Genomic DNA, 27,507 nt, shown 5'->3' on the forward strand with positions numbered 1-27,507 from the left:
TAAGCTTAACCTTTGCAGTTAGGAAAACTGGGCTCTGTGGGCATAAGATGTTTTAGAATCTAATGACGAGGTCTCCTGAACTTCCAGGTTAAAGGGAGAGAGGAAAGAAGTGAACAACTATTCCTGAGGAAATGGGTACTTTTGTGAATGGGGGTTCAATGGGATGGTAGCTATTATGTATGGAGCACCTAATTCATGCCAAGTGCTTAACATGATTATTTGCTTAATAATCATGTGATGCCTTCAAGGAAGTGATACCAAGCACAGGCTCACTGCCCAATGCCTAGGGAAGCCAATACTCTGGCACTGGCTTTCACGAAAACAAAGAACTTTATTATGCAGTTCATAGGCAAGGTCATAAACTCAGATCTGCCTCCAAATTCAGTTGGTGGTAGGGGCTTTGTAGGAAGGGAGAGGAAAGAAAATGCTTGTTGATTGGACAGTGAGAAGGAGGAGTTTTAGGGATCTTTTATGTAGGCTTAGGTGGTCATCATGCCTCTCATAGGTTGCATGTTCCCTCCCCCTGCCCTGGGGAGTAGTTATTATATGTAGGAGGATTTTGAGCTGGAGATGTCAAAAGACCTTGACTGAATAAGCTGACATTTTGCATATCTATCTAAAAACCAGTCCAAGAGAGTCCTACAGTGGATATTGGAGACTTTTCCTGAAAAGACAACTTAAGCACTTTGTTATCTGAGGAATTTATGTCAGGCTTAGCCTGTTTCCAAAGGGGTGATTATCTCTATTTCACAGATGAAGAAATTATGTTAAAATAATATGTTCGTGGTCACACAGCTGCTAAGAGCCAGGGTCTGTCTGATTTCAAAGTTCATGATCTTTTCAGTAGACTCAATAGCCTCCTAAAAATAATAGAGTAGCCAGGTGGGATGGTGCACCCCTGGAGTCCCAGTGTAAGGGTCCGGCGAAGCGTTGGAGAAAGAGACCACACAAGAGACTGGCTTCATGCAATTGGCAGGAGGGAGTTTATTGAACCAGCATGCTGGGGCTCAAGGCTCACTCAGGAAGGGAGAGCAGCCCAGAGCCCAGAGCAGAGGTCAAGCAGAGCTTAAGTACATTTTTTGGGGAGGGCGGGGGGCTTTGCATACATCAGAACAAATCATCATGAGGCGTGGGAAAATTGAACAACAACTCTGAGACAGGATTAGTACATTCATTGGCAGGAACAGGCTGGACGGGGGTGATTGGTCACTTCTAAGCTGGGTACACATTCAAACTGATTGGTTTTAGGGCCTCAAGGACTACGTGACATACTACACAGAATCCCAGGTTATTAGACAACCAGTGGAAATATTTACTGGGCAGTTTGGGTATTGTCCTAACAGCTACAGGGATTACAGGTTTTGGGGGTAGCAGAGGAATTTTAACAATACCTAGTCTTTCACTTTTTAACTCAGGCCCTGCAGCTTAGAAACTTTACAATGCCCGGTCTTCTACACTTTAACTCAGGCTTTACGGGTTAGAAACAGCTTAGAAATTTTACCTTTACACCAGGAATTCTGGAGGCCAAGGCAGGAGGATTATAAATTGGAAGCCAGGCTGGACAACTTGGGGAAACCCTGGCTCAAAATAAAATTTTTAAAAAGGGCTGTGGGTGTAGCTCAGTGTCAGAATGCACCTGGGTTCAATCCCCAGTGCCATAATAATAATAATAATAATAATAATAATAATAATAGCTGATATTGTTGGGCACTCACTGTGTAGTTGGCCCTGATGAAAGAAATGTGGCAGTCATTTGCTGTGTTAATGATCATGGTCACCCTGCTAGGCTTGTACTCTTATTGTGACCAGTTCGTAGATGTGGCACAAAGGAGGTTAAATCCCTTGTCCATTGACACACATCAGTAAATGGTTCAGCCAGAATTCAAAGTCAGGAGACTATCTTCAGAGCCTGTGCCTCCCAGCACTAGACTGGACTCCATGAAAGTCATAGATAGGAAGCTCTTTAAGTGAGTGTCATTGACATTGGAGGGCATCTTCAGGGCACCTCAGAATTCCATATCAGATCTGAAGGTGCTTTACCTTAGGTGGATCTTTACACCAGCTTATCCATTTAAATAAGTTCCCTAACAGAGCAAGCTAAGAGACAGGGTGTCTTCTAAATATACCACTGTCAGAGTTCCAGTCCTTTCTGACAGACCAGCTCCAGAAATGTGTCTGTCTGCGTCCTCACAGCTTGGCTAATCCTCAGGCCTGCTAATTGGTATGAGGGACCTGGCTCCCAAAGGCTGCCCAGCCATTAATAGTGCCTCACAGGGGAAGACTCTTTTCCTGGGTTTCATACTCCCTCCCTCCAGCACTGCAGTCCTTGCTGGGCTTGGTGACAGATGCACACTGATGAAGAGCTTTAGGGAATTTCCTAGCCCCCTTTACTCCCCGAAGCACTTCTTTATTGAGTGCATCTTATTACCGGGCTCCATTTCCTGGTCTTGCACATGCTCCCTGGCACTTAGCCTTATTGTACCACCTCTTGTCACCTTTCCCAGCCCCGCTCTTAATAATGCAAATCTTCCCTCTCTGATGGCATTGCTGCTCATTATTTGCTGTCTGGCGCCACATGAGCTCACCTACTGGCACCTCTGAGAAACCGGCCTTCTGCCCAACATCCCCACAGCACAGGGGCAGGCCCGCTCCCCCCCCCCCCCAGTCTCCCCAAGGCTGCTTCAGCTCTTCCTGTGACCCTGGAGGGGAGGAGAAGGTCAAAGACACCACCAGGCACTTAGCTTTGGGCAAGTCACTTGAGTACCTCAAACCTTCATGTCCTCTGCCTCAAAATAGCTCTTTAACAGAGCTGCTAACGGTGGAACCAAATGGTAATTAAATAGGAGAAGGTCCTTTGTAAATTCTAAGATTTGTAAAACTTGTAAAGAAGTTACAAAAGTGGTGCTGATGGCTAACTGACTGATAATGTCAGTACAGAGCGGATATTGCCCCCAAACAGGCCTGGGGTACACCTCAGCACCCAGGAGTTTGCCTCCCACCCTTCACATGTCTGGACTTTCTCCAGGCAAACAATTGCTCCATGATTTTTGAGTATGTCATGCACGATTATTGTTGTGTTTTTATACAAAGAAATCCAATCCGATTTAGTTTTGTTCTGTAACTAACACCAAAACCATGCTTCAAATCTCTGGGGTTTCTGCAGATGTGTATCTGGATTCTAATGGGAACTATGGTTTGTGGGAACGACTTTATAAGACAGATTCTAAAGCTCCCTCTAAATTTAGGAATTATACAGTCTTCTGGATTCTCCCCTGTATTTCCTACTATTGGAGTTATTTGAGACCTCCAAGGTCAGTACTATTTGGAATATGATTCCTGAGATCTTCTAAAACTAACTTCTGGAAACTTTCAGTTGCATGAAATCATAAGATCTTCCTTCAGGAAAAGTAATTTCAGATTATTTATACAAGTTTTACCAGAAAGGTATTTAAATTTTCTCCCTTTATAAAATCCAATTTTAATTTACTTGAGCATTGTTGCCCACCTCTTTTGTTGGGTTAAGCCAGCCCTTTGGGTAAATAAGAAGGGGAGAGAGAATCATATCTGTGGGGTCCAATGTGCTCCGACTGGGTTATGCTGGGTTACCAATACAATCTTACATTATAATGGCTGTGGAAAATGGTACTCTTAATCACTTGCAGTGAGCTTTAAAAAACTGGCATTTCATCAAAATCTCTTCTGTTTGTCAGAATACCATAGTATAGAAACTGAACTTCTTGGATTTCTTGGCAGATCAGAAAATTGAGAGTGCTAAGAAGAATACATATGAGAAATGTATTCTGTTTAGGTTTCCCATCTCTCCAGTTGGCTTACTTAATGGCCTGGAATTTTCCTGAAGTGACTCATGTACCATGAGCAGACAGTGAGCACATCTAGCATGTTGCCTGAATTAGAGAGAAAAGAAAAGAAAAAAATATAAGAAATACCACAATGCTCAGATCAAATTTTGCCTGAATTACTCACCTTTACAAAAAAATGTAATAACTATATATTCTTTAATTTTGGTGAAAGGAACAAGGAAAATAATTTGCTTTTTGTCTCTTATTTTTGTGTATGTATATGTTTAATTTTGCTTTTATTTTTTATTATTATTTTTTGGGGGTACTGAGGATTTAACCCAGGGAGCTTTACCATTGAACTATATCTCCTTTTTATTTTTTATTTTGAAACTAGAGTCTCACTAAGTTGCTGAGGCTGGCCTCAAACTTACGATCTTCCTGCTTCAGCCTCCGGAGTTATTAGATTACAGGCATGCACCACCATGCCAGGCATGCTTTAATTTTTACAATTAAACTATGGTAGCAAGGGGTGGTGGCAGCAACTATAATCCCAGCAACTCAGGAGGCTGAGGCAGGAGGATCATGAAGTGGAGGCCCTGTCTCAAAATATAAAAAATAAAATAAAAGGGTTTGGGGATACAGCTCTGTGATAGAGCACCCCTGGTTCAATCCCCAGTACCACGAAAGCAAAACAAAACAAAAAACCATGTACATGCATACAACTTAGGAGAAGACTTCTGGCAGTGTTATTTGATGTAGAATGTTTGTTATACCAATTGATTCGAGAAAAATGAATACTTCTTTCCTTCCTTGCTTCCCTAGGATAATACAGTTGTCCCTTGGTATTCATGGGGGGTTGGTTCTAGGATCCGCCATATATACAAAAAATTCACAGATGTTTAAGGTCCTTATATAAAATGGCCTAGTACTTCATGCAATTTATGTAATCCTCCCATATACTTTAAATTGTCTCTAGATTATTTCTAATGCTTAAAACCATGTAAATGCTGTGTAAATAGTTGTTAGACTGCATTGTTTAGGGAGTAATGACAAGAAAGAAGTGTGTATGTGTTCAGTACAGATTCAGTTTGTTTCCTAATATATTTATCCATAATTGCCTGAGTCTGTGGAGCAGAGCCAGGTAGAGAGGGCAACTGCACTACTTTACGTATGTATTCTTTTTTTAATCTTTAAAAATATTTTTTAGTTGTAGATGAACATAATACCTTTATTTTATTTATTTATGTGGTGCTGAGGAATCCAACCCAGTGTCCCATGCATGTGAGGCAAGTGCTGTACCACTAAGCCACAACCCCAGCCCTACATATGTATTCTTTTTTAAAAAATATTTTTTAGATGTTTATGGACCTTTATTTTATTCATTCATTTATATGTGGTACTGAGACTGGAACCCAGTGCCTCACACATGCTAGGTAAACGCTCTACCACTGAGCCCCAGCCCCAGCCCTAAATATGTATTCTTTACAATCTATTTTTATCTCTTTGTTCTTCACATCTGTCCTTCAAGGGAGGTGGCACAGCAGGCCCATCTTAGAGATGAGGACACAAGATGGCACCTCAGTGGTAGTGACATCTGGGTTAGATCCTAATCAAAGCAAGTGGTTCACTGCGGTGCCCATCACACCCTGTTCCTGTAAGGAGGGAGCTCAACCATTTAGAAACAATGAACTCTTGTTGTCCCTCTGAGTTTTTCTTTCAGCAGTTGAACCCCATCCCCAAATATATGGAAACTAGGAGAGGCTTCCTGATCTGTCCCAAGGACGTGGTCCTGCTTTTCTCCTCCACCTGCAGCTCTCCTTAGGCAGTTGGGGCACCCTTAATTCAGCCATTTCATCCACACTTGACTCTCCCCCATGTGAGGCAAGCATGATGAGGTTCCTGCAGGTTACCCTCCCAAGAGGAATCCCAGAGTCCCTGTCACTACCATTTGCCTCAGTAGGAAAGAACCAGAATCCTGGGCTGGAGTTAGTTGCTAATGGGCTCTACAGATTGACTGTCTTATCTTTGGTTTTAGAATCTCACCTGACAACCGTGTACAGTTCCCCTTTACACACCATTCTTCCTGTGGGTGGGTTTTGACCAGCCTCTCTTATTTGCCTCTGATGTACCTTAGAGAACAGTTTCTAGACAGGTTCTTGGAACTTCAGAATAGATCTGGAAGGCTTAAAGAAAATCCTAGCTGGACATGATGGCCCCAGCCTTATATCCCAGTTACTCAGAGGTTGAGGCAGGAGGATCAAGGTCAGCCTCAGCAACTTAGTGAGGTCCTAAGCAATTTAGTGAGACCCTGTTTCAAAATAAAATATAAAAAGAGGTGAGCTGGCAATGTGGCTCAGTGGCAAAAGCATTCCTGGATTCAATCCCCAATACCACCCCCTCCAAAAAAATTTTGAATACTGCTGGGATTCAGACAAAAATGACATGAAATGGTATTTCTAGTTAGGTTGATCCATCTGCATTTTGACTGGTTTCTACTGAGATGATTCTCTAAAATCAGTATAAAGTAAAGGTATTGAAAGATTTTAGTAGTTAATTTAACTTTCTAACCTATAACCTTGTAGAGGGGGGAAAAACTATATATTATGAATTTCTGGAGAGGACCTTCATTCTAGGCATCCACACAGGAGTTTAAACAAAGCACAGGCATGAGAAGGACTGGGAGAGTTCTCTCTTTCTCCCACATTATCATGCATAGTTTTTTTTTTTTTTTTCTGATAGATGAGAGATCCTACTAATAGTAACTTGCCCCAAACTCTCCCGAATGTTAAAGTTGAATAAAAGTCTCCTGCTCGAGAGCATCTGGGTAGAGAAAAAGGCCAGAAGAGCATCACTAGGTATGCACCATGGGTCTGCGCTCTGAAACAAGGGACAAACAGGAATGTGTCTGTTATGATCATGTGAGGCAGGTGCTGTGAGTGACTATGGGCCCTTCTCATTAGCCTTCACTAAGGCTGGGTGGCAGCCGGCGATCGCCTCTGTGTTGATGGAGTGTTTGTGCAGCTCAGGAGCCAGGCTCTGCCTCTCTCAACGAGCGTCTCATGATTCCTTTCTCTCTGGATCTCATGATGCTGTCCAGGAGGAGGTGCTGAAGTGATTAATGAGCAAGGCATAAAGACAACTGTGGCCCAAAGCAACAGCTGTGTCGCACCAGCCACTGAATAATTAGACAAGTGAGACAACATGGGGTCTCAATGGGTGGGGACTTGGGTGCAGAAAGCGCCAGTCTCCTCTCACTTGAATCAAGGTGTCAGGCCCTACTTGCTTCCACTTGGACTGTTCCTTTAGCTTTCTGTGTCCCATTCCTTCAGGTATGCCTCTTGGGAGTGACATAGTGACTGTCCCCTTTACCCTGAAAGCTGGGGGGGGCTGGCTGTGCCTGTGAATAGCTGCCTGAACCTTCTATGTAGAACAGCGGGAGGGGCTGGGTAGAAACTGATGTTGCCAAAAACTTAATAATGTTTGTAACAAAAGCAAGGACCCCTGGCAAGAAATCCGAGGGCCATTCTTGATCCTAAGTGGTATCTCCTAAGCACTTTAATTACAGAGGATTAAGCAGGAAGTAGAGTGCTGGACTAAAGAAATAATGATACAAAAGAGGTGAAGCAGAAAAACCCAATTTTCTTCATTTAAGAGAGGAAAAAAAAAATCTCCGTTTATTTAAATGAATTGCAAAGAAAATAATAGAGTAGGGCACGTCTCCCAGCCCCAAGTTCAGTGGAGTTTTAAAGAACTGTGTATCTCTGGCCAGACCCGAGGCCGAGACCTTCTGCCCATCTGTAGAAAATGAACCACAGGCTTGGAGCTTCATTAAGATGCAGGAGCGCTCCTCTTGGACAAATGGCTCACTAATTCAGCCCCTTCTCTCCTGCTTCTCCTCCTGGGCTCCTGCCTGGCTTTGCTCGTATTTTACATTCAGCACCTAGATATGGCATGCAAAATTGTGAAATAGAAAAGCAGTGGGCCATGTGGCTCCATCAGTTCTGCCTGGTTTCACAACATCCATGACCTCTGCTGTTCAGAGCTGGGCAAGAGGAGTTGCCTACAGAGGCCCCAGTTACCTACCAAAAGTTGTAGTGAGAAAAGATGCTCATAGCACACCTGCTGTGTAACTGCGGCAAATCTACAGAAGGGAACTGAAATCAGACTATAATGACTCCTGGAAAATAAGGAAATTACCAGAATGGAATTCAGATAAATGCTGTGGTTATTATCCAATATGTAATGGTAGTGGGATTCAAGGGTGCTTTCCTAGGAATAGCCATATCAGTCTCGGTGCCTAATAATGAGTCCTGGCTGCAGTGATCCTCCATGGTGTCCTGCGTGTGACTCATGGTACCCAACATCCAGGGCGAGGAGTTTGTTTTCAGACATTATCATGAATACCATTATTGGGAAACCGTAAGATGTCATGATCCAGAGGGAGGCAAGTGAAGGTGGAGGAAGGAGGAACAAGAGTTCAACTCCCATGTGCTCAGAACTACGACTACGTTCAGCACCTCCCGTCAATCCATTGAATTCTCACACCTGTCCCACAAAACAGGCGTTGTTATTCCTGTCATATAGTTGAGAAAACTGAGGCTTTGAGAAGTTGACATGATGGAAGAAGGATGGGCTTTGGAGATGGATCAGAGCCCCACCTATCACCCACCATATTCAGTGATCTGGGGCAAACCATGTAACATCTGTTTTCTACTCTGTAAAATCCTGACAAGTCTGGATCTATGCACTGGATTATTGAGAGGATTCAATGAGATAATGTTGATAATAGCACAGTCCTGGCACACAATTGACCCTCAGAAAATGGCAGGTATTCTTCTACAATCTTGCAGAAACTAGAAGTGAACCCTAAGAGGTCAGCATTTTCCCAAATGGGCTTCTTCCACTGTAACACCTGACCTCCAGAGCCACAGTGAAAGACAACAATTAATTTATAAAGACAAATTTAGCTGGGGTATAGTGCTAGACCTGTGATGGCCCAGTGCTCTTGGGATTCTTTATGTTTCAGCCTTGTACACTGCAAATTAGTCCCCATGCTTCAGCAGACGAGCTGAGATGGACCTCACTCCATGTGCACAATATATATTATTCTCTGAACATTTCTATATGTTTTAGGTATTTTATTTAAAAATGTACAAACCCCCTTCCCAAAAATTGTATGATGGAGAATTCATCACACCTGGAAACTGATTATATATGAAGGAAAGAGTTTAGAAACAATCCTTGTTCATACCTTCATGATGTTCCAAATTATAATACTGAGATCATCTGTCTACATCTGTTACTCTAGGCATTACATGTCTTTGCATCCCTCATGAGTGGCACAGTGCCTGGCACATAGTAGTTACTCAAAGAAAATGGACTGAAATAGCAACTCAGTAACAAACAGCTGTTAAGGGAGCAAATTCCATTTCCCAGGCATGTCGCCTCCAGATCTGCTTGTGACTTCAGCTTCATTTCTGCATTTCCATGAGCACCACACTCAGCCATGAGATGGGGCTGGGTTGGTCAGGAGCACTAGAGATGCTCATGTTCAATGACTTGGAACTTGGGTTAAAGGGCACCACTTCCTGTTTCCTACAGAGATGCGCTTTCATTCCCTGAAATGACAACTTCTCTGTACTCACTTAATGGGATTCCCAAATAACATGTTGCAAACCAATCTTTTATCACTGTTGCCCCCTTGGAACACATTTCAAATGCTGGCCATTTAAAAACAGGCCATTTCCCAGGCCTTTAATGATGACACTAATAACTGTGGATTTTTGTCTCCCAGAGTCCTGATGAGCCAAGCTGGGGAGTAAATTATAGAGCTAACTTTTATGTGCATGGTTTATTGATCTGTGAGCTTCAAGGGAACTACACGAGCCCCTATAGCTTGACAGTCCAGATTAGCTTTTCATCTATATAATTGGGCCACTAGGGCACAGTTAATTTTTAATTTATATTAATAGGAAGACAAAGAACAGGATGTGCCATCTCTGTATTAAAGTAATGGACATATCAAAATATTCTACCTGGTAATTATAAATAAATCAGCTTTCCCATGACCCAGTGAGGATTAAGTTGCTAATTCATTGTGCAGTTCATCATAATGTATCATGAAAAAGTTCAATGCTGTCATGAATATTTATATCACATGGGTATATAAGGATCCAGCTATTTTAATTCATGTTGCTTCCCATCTTCATTTCTTAATAGGTGAAAGTCATGCTTCGTATTTGTTCCACGTTGGCTCGTGATACCTCAGAATCCAGCTCTTTCTTAAAGGTAGACCCTCGGAAGAAGCAGATCACCTTGTATGATCCCCTGACTTGTGGAGGTCAAAATGCCTTCCAAAAGAGAAGCAACCAGGTCCCTCCTAAGATGTTTGCCTTTGATGCAGTTTTTCCACAAGATGCTTCACAAGTGAGTATACACCCCTCTGGGGATGGACACTCATTTACCAGAACCTGTAAGCTAAGAAGGTGTCATCCAGAATACCTGATAGACCATTTCCTCCACCCACTTAGTGACTTCTAGAAATCATTCTGAGCTCCCTTGAAGAGTTCATTCCTTCTGAGTTATTGGGTATCAATGTTTGACATACAGATGCAAGAAGATAACAGCAGGAATTAGAAGTTATAGGAACAAACACCCCAAGGAGCTGGTAACTGGTCCAGTAGGACTCTAATTCTGCCTGGGCTTCTAGGTATGGGCATGTAAGAAGGGAGAAAGTGTTCAAGGGAGCTGGGTTAAAATCAGGTAGTATCCTAGGACCCTACAATATCAAAATATCCATTGATATTGAAGGCAGGTCTGTAGTCTTAATAAGGAACTAGAGTGTTAGACAGGGAAACTGAGGCTAACATGCATCCTGCCACCTGGATCCGTGGAGTAGTGGGTAATGAAAGAGGCTCAGCGATAGCGGCTATGTCAATTCACTGATGCTGCATTTCAACCCACTATTCAGTGCTAAAACAACAAACATTTATTATGTTGTTCAGGACCATTTGGGCAATTCTGCAGCTAGCTTGACTCTCTTGTGATAAGCTGTGGGTTGGATAGGCAGCTCTGAGGATCTTGGCTGGATGCTATCACATGTTTGGGGTTGGCTGGCATTCGGCTGGTCTACAGTAGCCCTGGCAGGGTTAACAGGTCTCTCTTCCATGTTGTCTTTCATTGTCCAGCAGGCTAGCTTGGACTTGTTCTCATGGCAGTGTCCAGGTCTCAACTATGCAGGCCTCTTTAAGGCCTGTGTCCACAATTGATGCAACATCATTTCTGTAGCCTCCTATTGGTCCAAATTAGTGGGATGGGGATGAGACTTCTCTTTACTGGATGAGCTGCAAAGTCACATTTCAAAGAACATGCACACAGGTTGAGATGGAGAACTGGGGCCATTTTTTGCAAAAATTTGGTGGTTGGGGTGGGGGGGTCATAAAGCTAAGATTTTTGGACCATAGGCAACCAAGGAATTGCAGACCCTATCAGATGGTGCAAATGAAGCTTCTAGTCAACATCTGTTCTTACTGGGATTATCTCCTGGAATGTGAATGTGGACCTCTAAGTTGCACCCAAGAGTGACACTTTGAGGGACTGGGGGATTGGAAAGGTGACATGAGTGTGGGACTGACTACTTGCAGAAATCAATAAATAACCCAGGACTGGGATATAGCTTAGCTGGGGACTAGCACGTACAAGGCCCTGGGTTCAATCCCCAGTGCCAAAAATAAGTATACACACACGTACATACATACATACCTACATCAACCAGGTTATTAAGTGTATGGTGGCCTACTTGCCTACACTGTGGCATCAAGACCTGTGTATCTTTCTGATAAATATTTAGTACTTTCCAAGATTTACACAACTCTGCATAGTATGGTAATAGCCTACTGCTGAACTGGAGAACAACATCAGTAGTTACAATTACAGCCTGTTAATTTCCTCTATAATTTGAGTATAGGAAGTAATGATGTTCACACATGTTCCTGTATTACACCATAAGCACATAGGGCACATTATAGGCTTTATCCGTTAAGAAGCTGAGCATGGGACTTTATCCGTTAAGAAGCTGAGCATGGGACTGGGATTGTGGTTCAGTGGTAGAGTGCTAGCCTAGCACATGCAAGGCCCTGGGTTCAATCCTCAGCACCACATAAAAAAAAAAATTAAATAAAGGTATTGTGTCCAAATACAATTTAAAATATATATATATATATATATATATATATATATATATATATAGAGAGAGAGAGAGAGAGAGAGAGAGAGAGAGAGAGAGAGAGAGAGAAGCTAAGCATGTGGTTTTCCCAAAGAATGTTACCATAAGAAGACAAAGTACTTTATGAATGAGTTCTATGGTTTCTCTGTTTAAGTTCTGTGTTGTACCATCCAGTGGGCTCAGTAACTTGAACCGGACATTGGATCTAATAAATGATCTACAAATAATTTAATGAACAATAGCTAAAACTTTTCAGAAACAGATCTTGGTAAGATGTAAAATTCCAAAGGAAACCCTAAATTATGCATGGACTATTAATGATTTTAAATTTATTCCAGAAAAAAAGGAGTCATTTTTATCACTAGTCTTAGTTTAACACATTTTGCACTTGTTTTCCAAGCTCAATATGCTCAATAATGCAGTTTCATTCACTTTTAAGAGTATTTCAATTTGTTCAAATGTTTAATATTATTACATTTCTACATAAATTTGCAGTTTTCAAGAAGTCTCATATACATTAATCACTGACTCTCCCTTGAACTCTGTGGGGTAGGAAATGGAGGCTTTAACTGTTTTCACATTATAGACATGGAAACTGAGATCCAGAGAGTAGGTCACTTTTTGATGGCCCTTCTCCGAGCAGCCATCCTTCCTGGATTCTCCCCATTAACCTTTCCGTACTCTGCTCAGTATGGTGTGCCTTGTCCACCCATTTTATCCACCGTTTTCTAGCAGCATGTCCTTGGACAAGACACTATGTCTCTCTAGGCCTCAATGCACTCATTTGTCAAATGAGGACACAGATAAAATGTGATCATCAGATGAGATCATCAGGCTATTGTGATTCATGGAGTTGATACACAGAGCTAGGAACATAACAAGTGTTCAATTAATGATAGCTATTTTTACTATTATATCATCATTGTTAATGTTAGTATGCTGCTTGGTCATGGCCAGCTCAGCCCCTCAAAGTGAGCACTCCAAAACTCAAAACAGGCAAATGTGCAGTGCAGATCTTGCTCAGCTTCTTGCCTGGGAAGCAGCAACAACCCTGGTGACCCCAGACCATTATAAACTATTGATTGCTTTCTCCCAGTTTCAAAGGGTATCAGCTCCTGAAGTTAAGCAGTGACTATAGCATTGCCTGCTCCTCCTTGCCTTTGAGAACCATCCTTATTACCCTTAAATGGCTTTGGCAGTCACTAGCTGCACTCTGTTGGGACACATTCTGCTGGGTATAGCTTAGGGAAGTGTGGTAGGGAGGTTTCACACTAGTGGATGAATTGGAGGCTCTGGCAGACCGGGCCCTGCTCAAGAGATATATGCTTGGGAAGGCTGCCTGTATCTCTGGGTCCATGAAGAAAGGCAGCAAAGGGCTTCCAGGGGCCACTGTCAGCTCTTAACAATCATGAGGTGAACAAATTACTGACCAGTCTGGATGGACAGCCAGGAGGGAACTCTGTAAGAGACTGCCTACCACATTCTGTGTCTTATTAGGCTATTCTTGTATCTTTTTTGTCCCCTGGCCTCTGTGCATATGACAATTTGGTCCACACACAATCAGCATTCTCCCCAGTGACTTAAGAATCTAATAGCTTATTTTATGTACGGCTCCCAGCCCCCACCTCGCTTCATGTCCAAAATGCCAATGGCCACTGGGCAGTAATGTCCCCCTGCTCTACAGAGGCTCCTCTGGCAAATTCCATCAACATTCTGCTGCCTCTGTCTCAGGGTCTACCGCCAGGCTCTCATTGCCTCAGTCCTGGGGGTTGTGAACCATCCTGTGGTCCCCTCGGCAGCCCTGTCACACAGCCCCCTCAGCCCAGGAGGAACCCCAGGCAGAATTGCTGAGGCGACCACCCCAGAACAATTGACAATTGTTGGGAGTGTGGTTTTTCAATTTCAGTTTGGGAGAGAAAATTGATTTCCAAATACTTAGGTTCATTGTGTTGCTGAGACCTGGAGCTGAATAACGACATTCATAGCTGAGATTGCTGGTTTTCAGGTTCCTACTGGGAGGTACATTGCCCTGATGACCTCAGAGCCCCAGTGTTTGCTTGACTCTCAATACTTCCATGAGCTCCGACTCCAGTCCCAAGATAGAAATAAGGGACACAGAGAATGATTTTGTCCTCCTGCTGCTGCAGAAACTTTAGATGCTAACCAGAAAGAGATTTCCCAGATCCCCAAGTTGGTCCAGAAACTTTACTGAATTCCTGTCATGCGTAGAGTGCTGTATTATTGGGTGTTAATGGGAAAATATAAAATCATCAAGTATCAAGTTCCTGTCTAAAGATTTAATAAACAAATTGGAGATGAGGCAGGCATAGGCTAAAGAACACCCGTCTAACTCACTGACAAGTGGCAATTGATGTTGTACACAATGAATACACGCGTAGAGAAAGAAAGACAAGACTGGTTTTGAAAAGGGGAGAATGTAGATTGAAAAAGAGGAAAGAGATCAGGAGAGAGGGCAGGCCTAGATCATAAACCTCTTGATTGTATTCGAACTATAAATTTTCTCAAGTTCTTTGTCCTGAAATAGTATGTCATCTTTTTCTTTCTAATAACCTAGCCCATTTCATAAGAGTGTGTGCTGTCTGTGAAGGAAGGTTCTAATTATCCAAGGGCCAATGGAGAGTTAAAATGCCTTTTCCCAGAGGTAAGAATGGTAGACGAATGCAGGGAACAAGGTACATGGAAACATACTCCCACAGCTACCTGCACCTACCTGGTCCTGGGATCCTGCTGAAGGGCACCACCAAGGAGCAGCAGGCAGGCTTGCAATTAGCTCACATAATGCTCAGGCTTGCAAGATACAAAAAGGGTACCCAAGAGTTCTGAGACCCTCTCGAGCTCCGTGGCAGAGGCTGATCCATCTGGAGGAACCCCAGGCAGAGCTGGGACCGTAAGCTCCAGGAAGGTGGGCTCACTTTTACGTTGTTAATGGTGCCTCTACTGTATGATTCAATAATGGCTCATATCTCCTCTCGTGTCTGACAGGCTGAAGTGTGTGCTGGAACCGTGGCAGAGGTGATCCAGTCTGTGGTCAACGGGGCGGATGGCTGCGTGTTCTGTTTCGGCCATGCCAAGTTGGGTTAGTGAGAGCTTTTACCTTATGCTGCTCATTGGGTACCTCATTCTATGCTTGTGGATTAGTCCCATAGTCCCAGATAAAAGGAAAGGTCACATTTCTCTAAGGTGCTGAGAGAACAATTACTTCTGCCTTTGAAATGTAGGTACTTGTAAGTGGACACCCATTCCTGTAGGGCAGCTGTCAAGCTCAGGAAAGAAACAAGGGAATAGCAGTGGTCCAGGTCAGGGTCAAGCTAAGAAAGCAAGCACGAAAATGTACATTTCCTGAGTGGAGGCTCCTTGGGAAGCAGATGGACCCCCTGCTCCCCTGCCAAGATGATTGGTGTTGGTAGATGGAACCAATGGAACAGCCAGATTAACAACCTCTAAGCAAAGTCAGGTGTCATGTTAGGGTCTGTCTGGGAACATCAGACAAAGCCATCCTTGTTTCCCAGCAACCAGACACTATTAGGAATCCTCTTGTGCTGAAGCATTTGGGAAAGGATGCAGTGAGACATACCCCCAAGGGTTTTCATTGAATCCTTCCACTGTCCCTTCTTAATACTAACCCTTGGCCCTCTATCTGCTCTCTAGACCTTGCATTACATGCCTGATAAGTTAGTAATTTGGGGAGTCCCAAAAAAGTGTCCCTAGGCAGAGATTGCATCAGAGACCTTGCAGAAGGCTTGAAACTCAGTTCTTGGCCAGGACAGAAAGCCTATCACATCTCTGCCACTTCTGTTTTCCCTGGACCTTCCTCTCATTTGATCTTGGATCAAAGCAGGACTCCAGGTTTTAATGGAATTTGCTCATGCTGTAAAAATATACACTTGAGAAAGGATGTAAAGTATACGTGGATTTGATCTGTGGGGTAGATGTAAAGTGAACCATAATAGTGATGAAATATCCCTGCCTTCCCACTATATGTAAAACAATGCAGAAACTGGATAGCCTGTGATAAGTGTGATCCTCTTCAAGGTGCACTGTGATTTCATCTTGTCATTTGTTTGGGCTCTCACATTCTGTATTATAGCCATTTCGTTGCTAGTACTAGGAACTGCTTTTTTTTTTTTTTAATTTGTCATCCAATGCACACTATTTTTCTTGCCTTCTAATTCCCTTCCTTCCCTTCCACTCACTCCCCCATGCCTGCCTTCTGTATCCTTAGCATCTGTTTTTGAGACTCTGTAGCATGATGCCAACAATCAGCCTGCTCTTCTCCCTTTCCTTGCTCCCACAGGAAAATCCTATACCATGATCGGGAAGGACGATTCCATGCAGAACCTTGGCATCATTCCCTGTGCCATCTCTTGGCTCTTTAAGCTCATCAATGAACGGAAAGAAAAGACGGGAGCCCGTTTCTCTGTTCGAATCTCAGCCGTAGAGGTGTGGGGGAAAGAAGAGAACCTGCGGGACCTTCTATCTGAGGTGGCCACTGGCAGCCTGCAGGATGGCCAGTCCCCAGGCGTGTACCTCTGCGAAGACCCCATCTGTGGCACACAGGTGATTGCTTCTGGAAGTTTGGCTTGCCCTGAGGTGGCTCATCCCTACCTCAGAGGCTGGGGCAGTTGAGCAGTGAATCACTCACCATGTAAACTAGGAAGCTTACAAGTGTTTACTTTAAAGTGGACTGGAACTTTATGGCCTGCAGCTGTGGGGCCATCTGCTTACCCAACCTAAATATTTGTACCTTGAATCTAATTGACAATGAGCAGGAACCACAATTGTCGTAGCATTTGGGGGAAAATTGAATTCACTTTCTTTATGTTCCTTTCCAAAAAAGAAAAGTACAATCTTTCTTTTGTTTAACAACAAACCGAAATATTTACTGCTCTGCACAAATAGCTGCAGCCATTACTGGGGCTGTTTATGGCCCTATAAACTGTGTTTCTGGCACTGGTTTACAGCCGGATTAGCAGTGCTGTAGGAAAAACTAATAACCACTTTCTAATTAGAACCATGATATAATTGCTAGAATGAAGGAAACCAAGAGAAGATCCAGTTTGCCTTTTCAGGATGTCACGCCTTGTTATAAGGATCTCTCTCCTTGCTCTTTGACAATAGATGTAGGAATGACTCAGGAGCTCCCTAGTTCATATCCAGAACAATCACTTTGGCCTCCTGCAGTAGGCTTTGTTTTCAAGGTTTACCAGATGTCTCTCTCTTTCTTTCTCCCCGCTCCCTCTCCCACTATTTTTTTTTTTTTAATTAGCTGAGGTGTTCCTTTTAATAAGTACCTGATTCATCCCAGCTGGGACTGTTTGCACAGGTGAAGGTGCCTGTGCCTCTGTTACACCCTTATACCCAAACTTGTCCATGCTCAATCTCTGCTTAAAATATCCTAGATCTTCCATTTCCTTTTTGAATCCTCTCAAGCCTACATCAGTCACCTGGAGGACTTTTTGAAACATAGATGCTCAGCTCCACCCCAGAGTTACTGACTCTGTAGGTCTGAGGTAGAACCACCTGAAAGCACATTTCTAACAAATTTATATGTGATGTTGCTGCTGCCTGTCCAGACACCACACTTTGAGAACAACTATTCTGAGGCATAAAACATGCTCAGGTACTTGCTGGTCCCCATACAAGTCACACAAATGTGTCTTGATTGCCATCCATGGTTTTTTTGTTTTGTTTTGTTTGTTTTGTTGCAGTACAGGGGATGAAAGCCAGGGGTGCTCTATCATAAAGTTACATCCCCAGCATTTTTCTCTTTTACTTTGAGATAGGGTCTCACTAAGTTGCTCAGGCTGGCCTCAACCTTGCCATCCTCCTGCCTTGTCCTCCTGAGTAGCTGAGATAATAGGTGTGTGCCACCCCATCTGGCTCTGTTCACTTTTATGAGTCCATTGATGAAGGTCACTTAAGTGAAAGATCTGATTAACTGAAGGCAAACAAGATGAAGAGGCCAATATCCTCCTTATTTTAAATACATTCCCCTTGTGGAAAACATGTTTTTAATACTTCCGTTTACTTTTCTATGACAAGTACAAAACCACAAACAGACTACAAAGTCTCTTTGAAGTTCAAGGATTTTGCTGACCTTAAGTTCCAAATATTGGCTTTCACACTTCAAAACTATAGGTATAGACTCAGAGTAGAAAATTGTCAGTATTTCTTCTAACCTTAAGATATACTGCAAATTAGTTCTTTGAACAAATCAGAAATAGGAGTTTCTTTTTCTCCCACAAAAAAAAGAGGAATGCTGATCAAAATCTGATAATAGGATTGTTCTGATTCAGGCTTACTATAATTGCCATGAGTTCTCATAGGATTTAGACACGTTGTACACTATGCTTTCTTTAATCGATTACTGATTATGCCACAAACATGAGTTCAGTAACTAAAGGTGAAATTAGATAGCTCTTGAATACAGATGAGACCTTCAAGTATCTTGGGTGTTTCAGCGTGCCTTTGATAAGTACTTCTTATTCATAACTATACTGGTAAGTGTGGCCTAAAATTAGCTTTCATTAAATAACTGAAAAAAATAGGCATCAACTGAAAGCTAACTAAGTTTTATACTTCCTTGGGACACCAGTGCTTGTCAGACCTAAAATCACATTTTGCAAACTCCCTGTCTCCAAACAATCTAATCTCTGAGATCAACATGCAGTCACATCCCTCCTGTTTTCTTAGGTAAATGGATAGCCCTGGGTTATTGGTTTGCTGTCCTCTGCAGCGATAAGGATGGGTCATCTGCTCCCATTGATCACTCAGATACAGCCTTTGCTTTTCACACCTGCGACTTACAGATACTGCTTAGGGTGTAAAATAGGTAAAAACAAGTTGCATCCACTAAGTGTGCTCAATATTAATTTGCAGAAATAAATTAATTAAACTGAGAATTGCACAAGAATACCGGGCCTAGTTCCAGAATGACTTTTGACCTTCCAGAGGCATGTGGCTTTACTAGGCACAGTGGACAGCAACTGAATGGAGCAGTTAACACCCAGGCATGAGTGACAGGCAAGCCCTCCATCGGCTTGCAGCCCCAGCTCTTGGCTTTGTGTCTTCTAGCTGCAGAACCAGAGTGAGCTGAGGGCCCCCACTGCAGAGAAGGCGGCTTTCTTCCTGGACGCTGCCATTGCTTCCCGTCGGAGCAATCAGCAGGACTGCGATGAAGATGACCACCGCAACTCCCACATGCTCTTCACCCTGCACATCTACCAGTACCGGATGGAGAAGAGCGGGAAAGGCGGAAGTAAGTGCCTGTCTCCCTCCCGCACCTCCTCATCAGCTCTCACACCAGCAGACCCCTTCCTCCAGGGCCATCGTGACCTTTTCTTTTTTTTTTTTTTAATTAAAAAAAAATTTTTAGTTGTAGATGGACACAGTACCTTTATTCTATTTATTTATTTTTATATATGGTGCTGAGGATCAAACCCAGTGCCTCACTGTGCTAGGCAAGCACTCTACCACTGAGCCACAACCCCAGCCCCCATGACCTTTTCTTAATAGAATGACACCAACATGGAGTGATTTGTAATTCAGGATAATTGTAGAGTCTGGGCTGAAGTTCACTTTTGAATTGTCCAGGGGCAAAAAGGTTTGCTTTAATAAAGATAATTTACCAATGTGATTGCCATGGGCATGTAAAAGAAGAAACTTAAACACAACAACTGCTTGCTGAATAGTATCTTTCTGTTTATAAAACTGAAGGTGCTCATCACAAAAGGCCAACATTTGGCCACCAGCACACCCTGGCAATATGCCATTCATTGTTAACTTGAGTCTACTCCATGGATTTAAATAGTCTGTAAATCAGACTTTGGAATAACTAACCAGACAGTGGTTGCCTCCCTCAGGCAGGATCCCATCAGTAACGTTTCATTGTAAAAACACAGCTATTCTGCTAGGACCCAATGCTGTGGTTCCCAGTCCCTTCATGGCTACTTTGTCAAAGCTGGCACTTGGTCTTGGTGTATGTCTCCGTCCTTGCCCTTCAGTGGCATCTACTTGAAGCTCACCAGATTTGAGTGCCAGTGTTCACATGAGTGTCATAGTGGAAGAAGGTGGGAGATCTTGGACCTCAGGCAAAGTGGTCCCTTGACCTCACTGGGTTTCCTAAAACAAGTTGTGGGTTGGGCATGGTGGTACACTCTTGTAATCCCAGTGACTGAGGAGTCTGAGGCAAGAGGATCACAAGTTCAAAGCTAGCTTCAGCCATTTAGCAGGGCCTTAAGAAACTTACTGAGACCCTGTCTCAAAATTAAAAAATAAAAAGAACTGGAGATGTAGCTCAGTGGAAAAGTACTCCTGGGTTAAATCTTCAGTACCCTCCCCCCCAAAAACAAACAAACAAAAACAAATTATGGGCCATGAGGCTTGGCCCAGCCAGACAGCGGTTTCCTTATCAGTCTACCACTGTAGAGTTTTCAAAATCCAGGCAACTGGCCCTTAGTGTTCCCTGATTGATTGTCCCAAGGACACTGGATGCCAGAAAAGCAAACAAACAAAAGAAACCTCTTAAATTCAGAAAATAATCCTAGCCTGGAAATTATAAATGCAATTGACTAAAACAGAGGCAATCAACACATCTATTCTAGATGAAGCCTGGAATTAAGGTATCCAACAGGGATCAGTGGAGAGGGTCCTTGATTTCTCCCCAGGTCTTCTTGTTGCCTGAAAGACATGAAAACCAGTAGTCCTGGAGATAGCTCTTAGGGGCCACTATTGCCCCCTCTCCCCCCATCTCAGTGTCTCCACTGACCCATCCGTGTTCTGCCACTATTCCTACTCCTTGGCTCTTGTTCTTAAAATTCAGGTTTACTGAGGTATAATTTATATTTACTGAAACTTACCCTTTTTATGTGTCTTGAGTTGAGTTTTGGCAAATATGTAACCACAACCAGTACCAAAATACAAAAGAATGCCATGTCAGGTTCCCTCTTTCTCTTTGTAGTCAGCTCCTTGCCCCTGTCTCAGTCTCCTGGCAACCACTGACTCGGACTTTCATCTTTGTAGTTTGGTTTTTATCAATAATAGCATATGAATGGAATCATGTGACCCATAACGTGGCCTTTTGTGCCTGAGATACATCTGTGTTGCTGCATGAGTCAGGTGATCACTTATCTTCCTTGCTGTCTGCTTCTTTAACTGGTTTAGAGATTTGTCCTCTGTACCCATCCCCAGGAATAAATGAAACTACCCTCACCCAGGGCTGGAGTTCCACTAACCAAGGTTACCCTTTATAGCTCTGAAAATCAACCTTGAGCTATTGCTGCCCAAGGGGTCCAGAGATATTGGCTCTGATTTGCAGTGCATTGGGCACCCCAGGAAGGTGGGCTGTTAGCAGAAGACCAGACTTCTCTTGACAGCTCAGAAAGATGAGAAGGATTTGACTGGGACAGAGCAGAATATGCTGAGGGGGACTCTTTCAGGAAAGATGAGTTCAGTTTCAGAGCACTTAACATTTGTAAGGAAGGAAACAAGGGATTAGGAGAAGGGTAAGAAGATCTAGACCTTGAAAATCCACCACAAAATTGAATGCACGTTTCTCCTAACAATCTGGGAACTGGCTTTACATCCTGCCTTCACTGTTATTTCTGGTTAATGTCTTAGCAGAGTGAATGTGAGAGTCTGAAAAATGTTTATTTCTTCAAAGTAGCTGTCAAAAATAATAAAAATAATAATAGCCTGCTGTGGGTTCTTGTGTTTTCAGCAAAGAATATCTGAATCTCTTTGGAAGCCAATAGCTCCCAAATGCACCGAGCAGAAAATCCTAGAGGGTGGGACAACCCCCGCTCTTCTATGTTGCAAACCAAACTGAGGATGGGGGGATGGCTCTGTTTTCAGTTTTTCACTTTTTAATTTTTTTGTTCTGCTTTCAATTTGGAATCTGAGAGTAGGGGAAAATATTGTGAAACAATGAAACAGTTAAAATATCTCAAATGTAAAGGTCCTGAAATTCAGTTTCCACAAAGCTTTGGTGGAAGAAGTTTCCTAAATTGAAAGTGCCTCTCCAAATTGGTACCTAGCAAACCTAGGCATTTATTAAATATTTAACATGAAATTCATCTTCTTCCTATTTTTAAATTGTGAAAAGAATTGCTTTTAAATAATAAATTCAGGTTAAAGGAAAAGGCAAATACCATTAATGGCTTCCAAAAACCTCTTTTAGGTTTTTTCTAACGTTGCAATAGAGGAGAATAGAGAAGGGGCAAGAGTCCAGGCTGCTGGGGGTTATGCCTCAGAAGAATCTGGGGGACACCTCCTACCTGCTAGAGCACCCAGCTCCTCCAGAGGGAAGGGATCTGGGCCACAAAACCCACAGCCTCTCGGCCCACAGCTCGCTCAATTTTATTAAATATGCACGTTTAAAATATAATGAAAAGATTTGAAGTGTTGTTTAAAATGGAAATTTTGTTTACTTATATATAAGCAATAATCCCTGTGGACTTGGCAGGCAAAACTCAATTAAGAGAAAGTTTATTAATTAGTCACCCTGCAGGGAAGCAGGAAGCAGAGCTCGCTCGCTGCTGCTATTAACCAGGCCGTTAGAATATCAGAGACCTGTGCTGCAAGAAAAGAAGACACCCTGTGATTATATGTACCTGAATCTTATACACATATAAGTAGAGAGACAAATGTTTTACACATTTCCAGTCAAGATCAAATGAACATTCTTTGTTGATGTATCACTGTTTTGCAGATAGCATTCTGCTAGACTCAAAACAGCTGCCTGGTTTACAAGGTTTGGGGAACATTGGTGAGGCTGATTCTTTTTTTTTTTTTTTTTTTTTTTTTTTTAGAGAGAGAGAGAGAATTTTTTAATATTTATTTTTTAGTTTTCGGCGGACACAACATCTTTGTTTGTATGTGATGCTGAGGATAGAACCCAGGCCGCACGCATGCCAGGCCAGCGCGCTACCACTTGAGCCACATCCCCAGCCTAAAGGCTATTTCTTTACCCATCATAGAGGTCTCGCCCTTCTAAATCTGTAATGGTTTGAAAGCCTCCTTGGAAATTTGCTTTGGTCAGCTTTTCAATGCTGTTACCAAAATACCTGACAAGAACAACTTAGAAGAGGGAAAGCGTGTTTGAGGCTCATGGTTTCAGAGGTCTCAGTTCATAGATGGCAAACTCCATTGCTTTGGGCCCAGGGTGAGATAGCATATCATGGGGAAGGGCCCAGAGGAGGAAAGCTATCAGTTCATGGCAGTCTCAAGAAGCAGAGCAAGAGAAATGGGGAGGATCCACAAGGAAGATGAACCCTTCCAGGTGACTCTTCTTCTCAGTGACCCACCTCCTCCAGCCATGTCCCACCTACCTTAGTTACCACCCAGTCAGTCCATTCAAACTAGGATGAACTGAGTAGGTTACAACTCTCATAATCTGATCATTTCATCTCTGAATATTCCTGCATGGACACCGGAGCTTTGGGGGGACACCTCATACCCAAACCATAACAGAATTCAAGTATTGGGGAAGAGATCCCCTAATGATCAGACAGATCTCCTGTTAGTAATGGGTGTTAGGCATCTAAAGCAAGATAGTACTATAATGCTTCAGAGTAATATGTCAGTGAAACACAAGTTTACCTATTGTGTTGATAAAGATGGTCTTTAAAAGCATCACTTTAATGAGTAAACTAAGCTTGCAAGCAACTCCTGCCCAGCATCCAGAATGACATTAGGTATCTGATGTATTTTTATACTCTATTGCTCTGAGGAGGCCAATGTGGGCTGGGCTGGCTGTATGTGCACACGGAAAGGAGTGCAAGTGAATTTGGGTGTGTCTGTATCTCCACTTATCCATTTATAAGTCTGATCACACCATTTCTTTCATCTCAGTTTTCTTTTGACAAGGAGCCTCTCTTTCTTTATGTGTCATGGAATGGTTTGAATCAGCATGCCCTCTCCAGGGCTGTGTGTTTGATATGACTTTAAAGACATTATTTGGTCTTCAGATGGGGAAAAGGAGTCTAGGAAAGAATCTGGCTTCCAACAGGGTCGTTGCTGGGCGCCTGCTGTCCCGAGCAGCATAGCCCTGGGCAACAAGGCTATCCCTACACTGCAGGGCTGCCATCTCCCTCCTGGTCAATAGTGAGGTGATAGTTCTGTATGTTAAGATTTGTGTAATAGAATTTTATAAAACTTTCACTAGGAGACAATGTTCTGAACCACACGGCCTGGAATCCTCATGGCACCCTCTCGTGGCCTTCCCATCACACAGCAGTTCTGAATCTTCTAAGCCCCCTGTTCCTGCCCATCACTTTCAGTAGATAAGCAATGTCCTACTCCCTGAGAGGATAGAGTTAACCTGGCATATTCTCTCAACTTTTCTCCTTTCAGCTTCAAAGTCTCCTGGTCCCTGTGCCTCAGTTCCTCCCCTACTCCTTTCCCACTGTGTGTCACCCATCTCCTGGGGGCCTTTCTCCCATCCCTCTGGCCTCTTCTGGGACTTTCCCAACTGGGACCTTGGCAATTGTCTTTTCATGCTCATATTTTAAATTTCTCCTACCATCAAAGAAGGGAGCGAGGAAAGAAAAGGAAAGAAACAACAACAACAACAAAAACCCATAAAACTTGTCTCTACCCTACTTCCTCCTGGAGCCGTCTCCTTCATGAAGTCTCCAGATCCTCCTCACTGTGTAGTCTCTTCCTTCCTTGAATTCCATAGCCGTTTGGGGAGCGTCATGCTTTTGCTGACTCGCCTTACATCTTCATCAATCGTGTCCTGGGCTGAGCCCCATTAGGCTCCGTGCTCCCTGAGAACAGAGGCCCCTGTTCTTCATCTTTGGTCCCCACAATGCTGGTCTCGTGTTGGCACCTCAGTGCTCCCTGCTCGGGTGTTGAGTGCAGAGGGGTGAGGGCTGAATTTTAAAACCCGAGTGTCTCTGTTGTCTAGTGTAGCTTGCTTCAGAAAGGGAAAGAGGATTATTAATTACCTTTCATGTAAACAGATGGTGTAAGAAGCCTCTTATGCCACAAAATAGGGAGTTGGTCAGTTCATTGTGAAAGTTGGAGGGAAAACACACAAAATGACTCGTGTAAGAAACATCGTAACTTCAATGTGTATTTTTCCATCCACAAATGACATAGGGCCATGACTTTCTCTTTGAGATGAGTGTTCAACATTAAGCTCTGACTTTCATGAACCATAATCCTATGAGCACTCTAGTTTGGGCTTTAAATGTCTTCAAAGAGATTCAAGAACTTTAAAGACATTTGTGCAACGAACTGGATGTAGACCATTGTCTAGATTCTTAGAACTTTTCCTCTCTACAATTTCTCACTCATACCTAATTCACCATCTGTTTTGTTAAAAAATCATTTTTATCACATCTTTCCAAAGCACTGAATTTAGCTTCTATAGAAACATTGACTATTTACAAATCCATTTTTTGATTTACATAGTATTTTATTATATTTTTATTTATAATAAATACAAGTGGCAAAAGTAGGTTTAGGAGGAAATATAGTTGACCTACTGATAAGTAGACAGCTTATTTTGGGGGGGAGCAAGTTTTTAGACAAGCTGGACAAATGATCCCTGCTAGCTCCAAGCTTTCAGCAAGCCTCAGGAGTCAGGCAGTATGTCCTACAAGGTGATTGAAGAGCTCAGCCAGCCTGGTAAGGCAGTGGTTCTCAAACTCTGGTACATTATGACCACCTGGAGAACTTCGTAAGGAACCCAATGCCAGTACTGCTCTCCAGTCCAATTAAATTAGAAAGCCTAGGAGGGGGAGCCAGCCATTAATATTTCTTAAAAGATCCAAGTGATTCCACTGTGCTACAAAATTTGAAATCACTCTGTTAAGGGAAGGTGAGTTTAAGAGAGTTTTCCAGCCAGGCATGACAGTAATTGCACTTGTAATTGCAGTGACTTGGGAGGTCAAGACAGGAGGGTCATAAGTTCTGAGGCCAGCCTCAGCAACTTAGTGAGACCATGTCTCAAAATAAAAAATACCAAGGACTGAGGATGTGGCTCAGTGGTAAAGTGCCCCTGGGTTCAATCCCCAGTATGGAGGAAAAAGAAAAAATTAAGAAAGGAAAGAAGGGAGGAAAGGAAAAAGAATAATAAAAAAAAAACAGCTCTACATGCTATGTAGTTAGTTTTGTATTTTCATCTTAGCCTCAGAACTAGTTTTCAGTGGGATCTCAGGGTGATTTATTTAACATCTGTGAACCTCAGTTTTCTCATCTATATCATGGGGCTAATTCCTGCATTACAAGGTTATTGTAGAGATTAAGTGATACTAGGAGAATGTAGCATTTCCTGGGACCCACCAGCCCTCCATAAAGCACTTCTCAGGAGTGGGTAAAATTAGTATATTGCTTCCTGTGGAAAAAATAAAGCATGTGGGCCATCTAGTTTGGTCTAAGTCTAGGCTTAAAATATAAATAACAGATTATTCAAGGCACACTGAGTTTTGTTCCTTTAACCCTATGACCTTGACCACAAATCTGGATGAGGAACCTGCTTCTCACCTGCTATTAATTATCACCTATTTCATTCACTTGTGTAGAACTACTTTTTCCCCAGCCACTTGCAGTGATATAAATTCTTGATGACAGCAAATGGCCTGTGTCACTCACCTTTCCCCAGTCCAGGTCAAGCTCCATGTGTGAAATTTGGAATGCTGTGACTACCAGAACTCCAGCGGGTAGATTTTCCATTGTGTTAGTGTGACTTTTGTTTTGAGTCATGCAGGTATAATTATAGGTATTTTATAATATTCTTCAGCACCTTCTAAACTGTGCCTTTTGTTCTCTGTGTTCTATTTTACTACATGCACATTATGCGTTTCATTCCATTACATCAAATGGACTATTAGAGTCTGAAAGACCAAATTGGTCTCTGTCTTTGCCCTTTAATCTGAGGCATGTGTGGAATATCTGAGCTTCTCCTGTCTATATAATTAGGCTGCAAAACAGATGGCATTTTGCTTTTAAAAGAAAACTATTTCCCCATCACACTGCCATGACCCAATCTTGCATGATATGAAATGGGATAAAAGAGAAGTAACATATCTTTCCTTTTAAGGGGTTGCCCTGGGTATAGTTGAAGATGAACAAAATTAACTTCTCTATTGTAAAAAATTCTTTGCCATAGATGTACCAGAGTGGCTGTAGAGCCTGAGTGGCAAAGCTATGCCCTCCACACACATTCATCACCTTTTATCCCAGTACTAATGTGGAAGGTGAGGGAGGGGTGGGATGGAGGAGGTTAGGGTTAGACCTGGTTCCCCAGTGTTCTTGTTCTGCAGCATGAGCAGTGCCATGCTCTCCTGCATCAGTGCTGTCATTTGAGTTCTTCTTGCAGATGTGCAGGCACCAGACACTGCAGAGGTGCTGCCCACCTGTCCTGTAGATGTAGTCACTACGCACCCATGTCCCACTCCTGCCTGAGCTTCTCTTCCAGCATCTTTCATAACCCAGCTCCTCAGCCATTTCCTTTTC

The 27,507-nt window shown here is 42.9% G+C and overlaps 1 protein-coding gene across 1 annotated transcript in view; it reads left to right on the top strand.

The window, feature by feature from the left end:
- Window positions 1-27,507, top strand: part of Kif26b (kinesin family member 26B) — a 481,849-nt gene that overhangs the window by 382,685 nt on the left and 71,657 nt on the right. Inside the window, exons 6-9 of the mRNA XM_077802765.1 lie at window positions 10,020-10,226; window positions 15,028-15,121; window positions 16,340-16,602; window positions 19,120-19,303. Coding sequence (XP_077658891.1) covers window positions 10,020-10,226; window positions 15,028-15,121; window positions 16,340-16,602; window positions 19,120-19,303 — 748 coding nt within the window. The remainder of the gene's footprint in view (window positions 1-10,019; window positions 10,227-15,027; window positions 15,122-16,339; window positions 16,603-19,119; window positions 19,304-27,507) is intronic.

The sequence above is a fragment of the Urocitellus parryii genome, chromosome 9 (genome assembly GCF_045843805.1).
Source record: "Urocitellus parryii isolate mUroPar1 chromosome 9, mUroPar1.hap1, whole genome shotgun sequence".
NCBI lineage: Eukaryota > Metazoa > Chordata > Mammalia > Rodentia > Sciuridae > Urocitellus > Urocitellus parryii.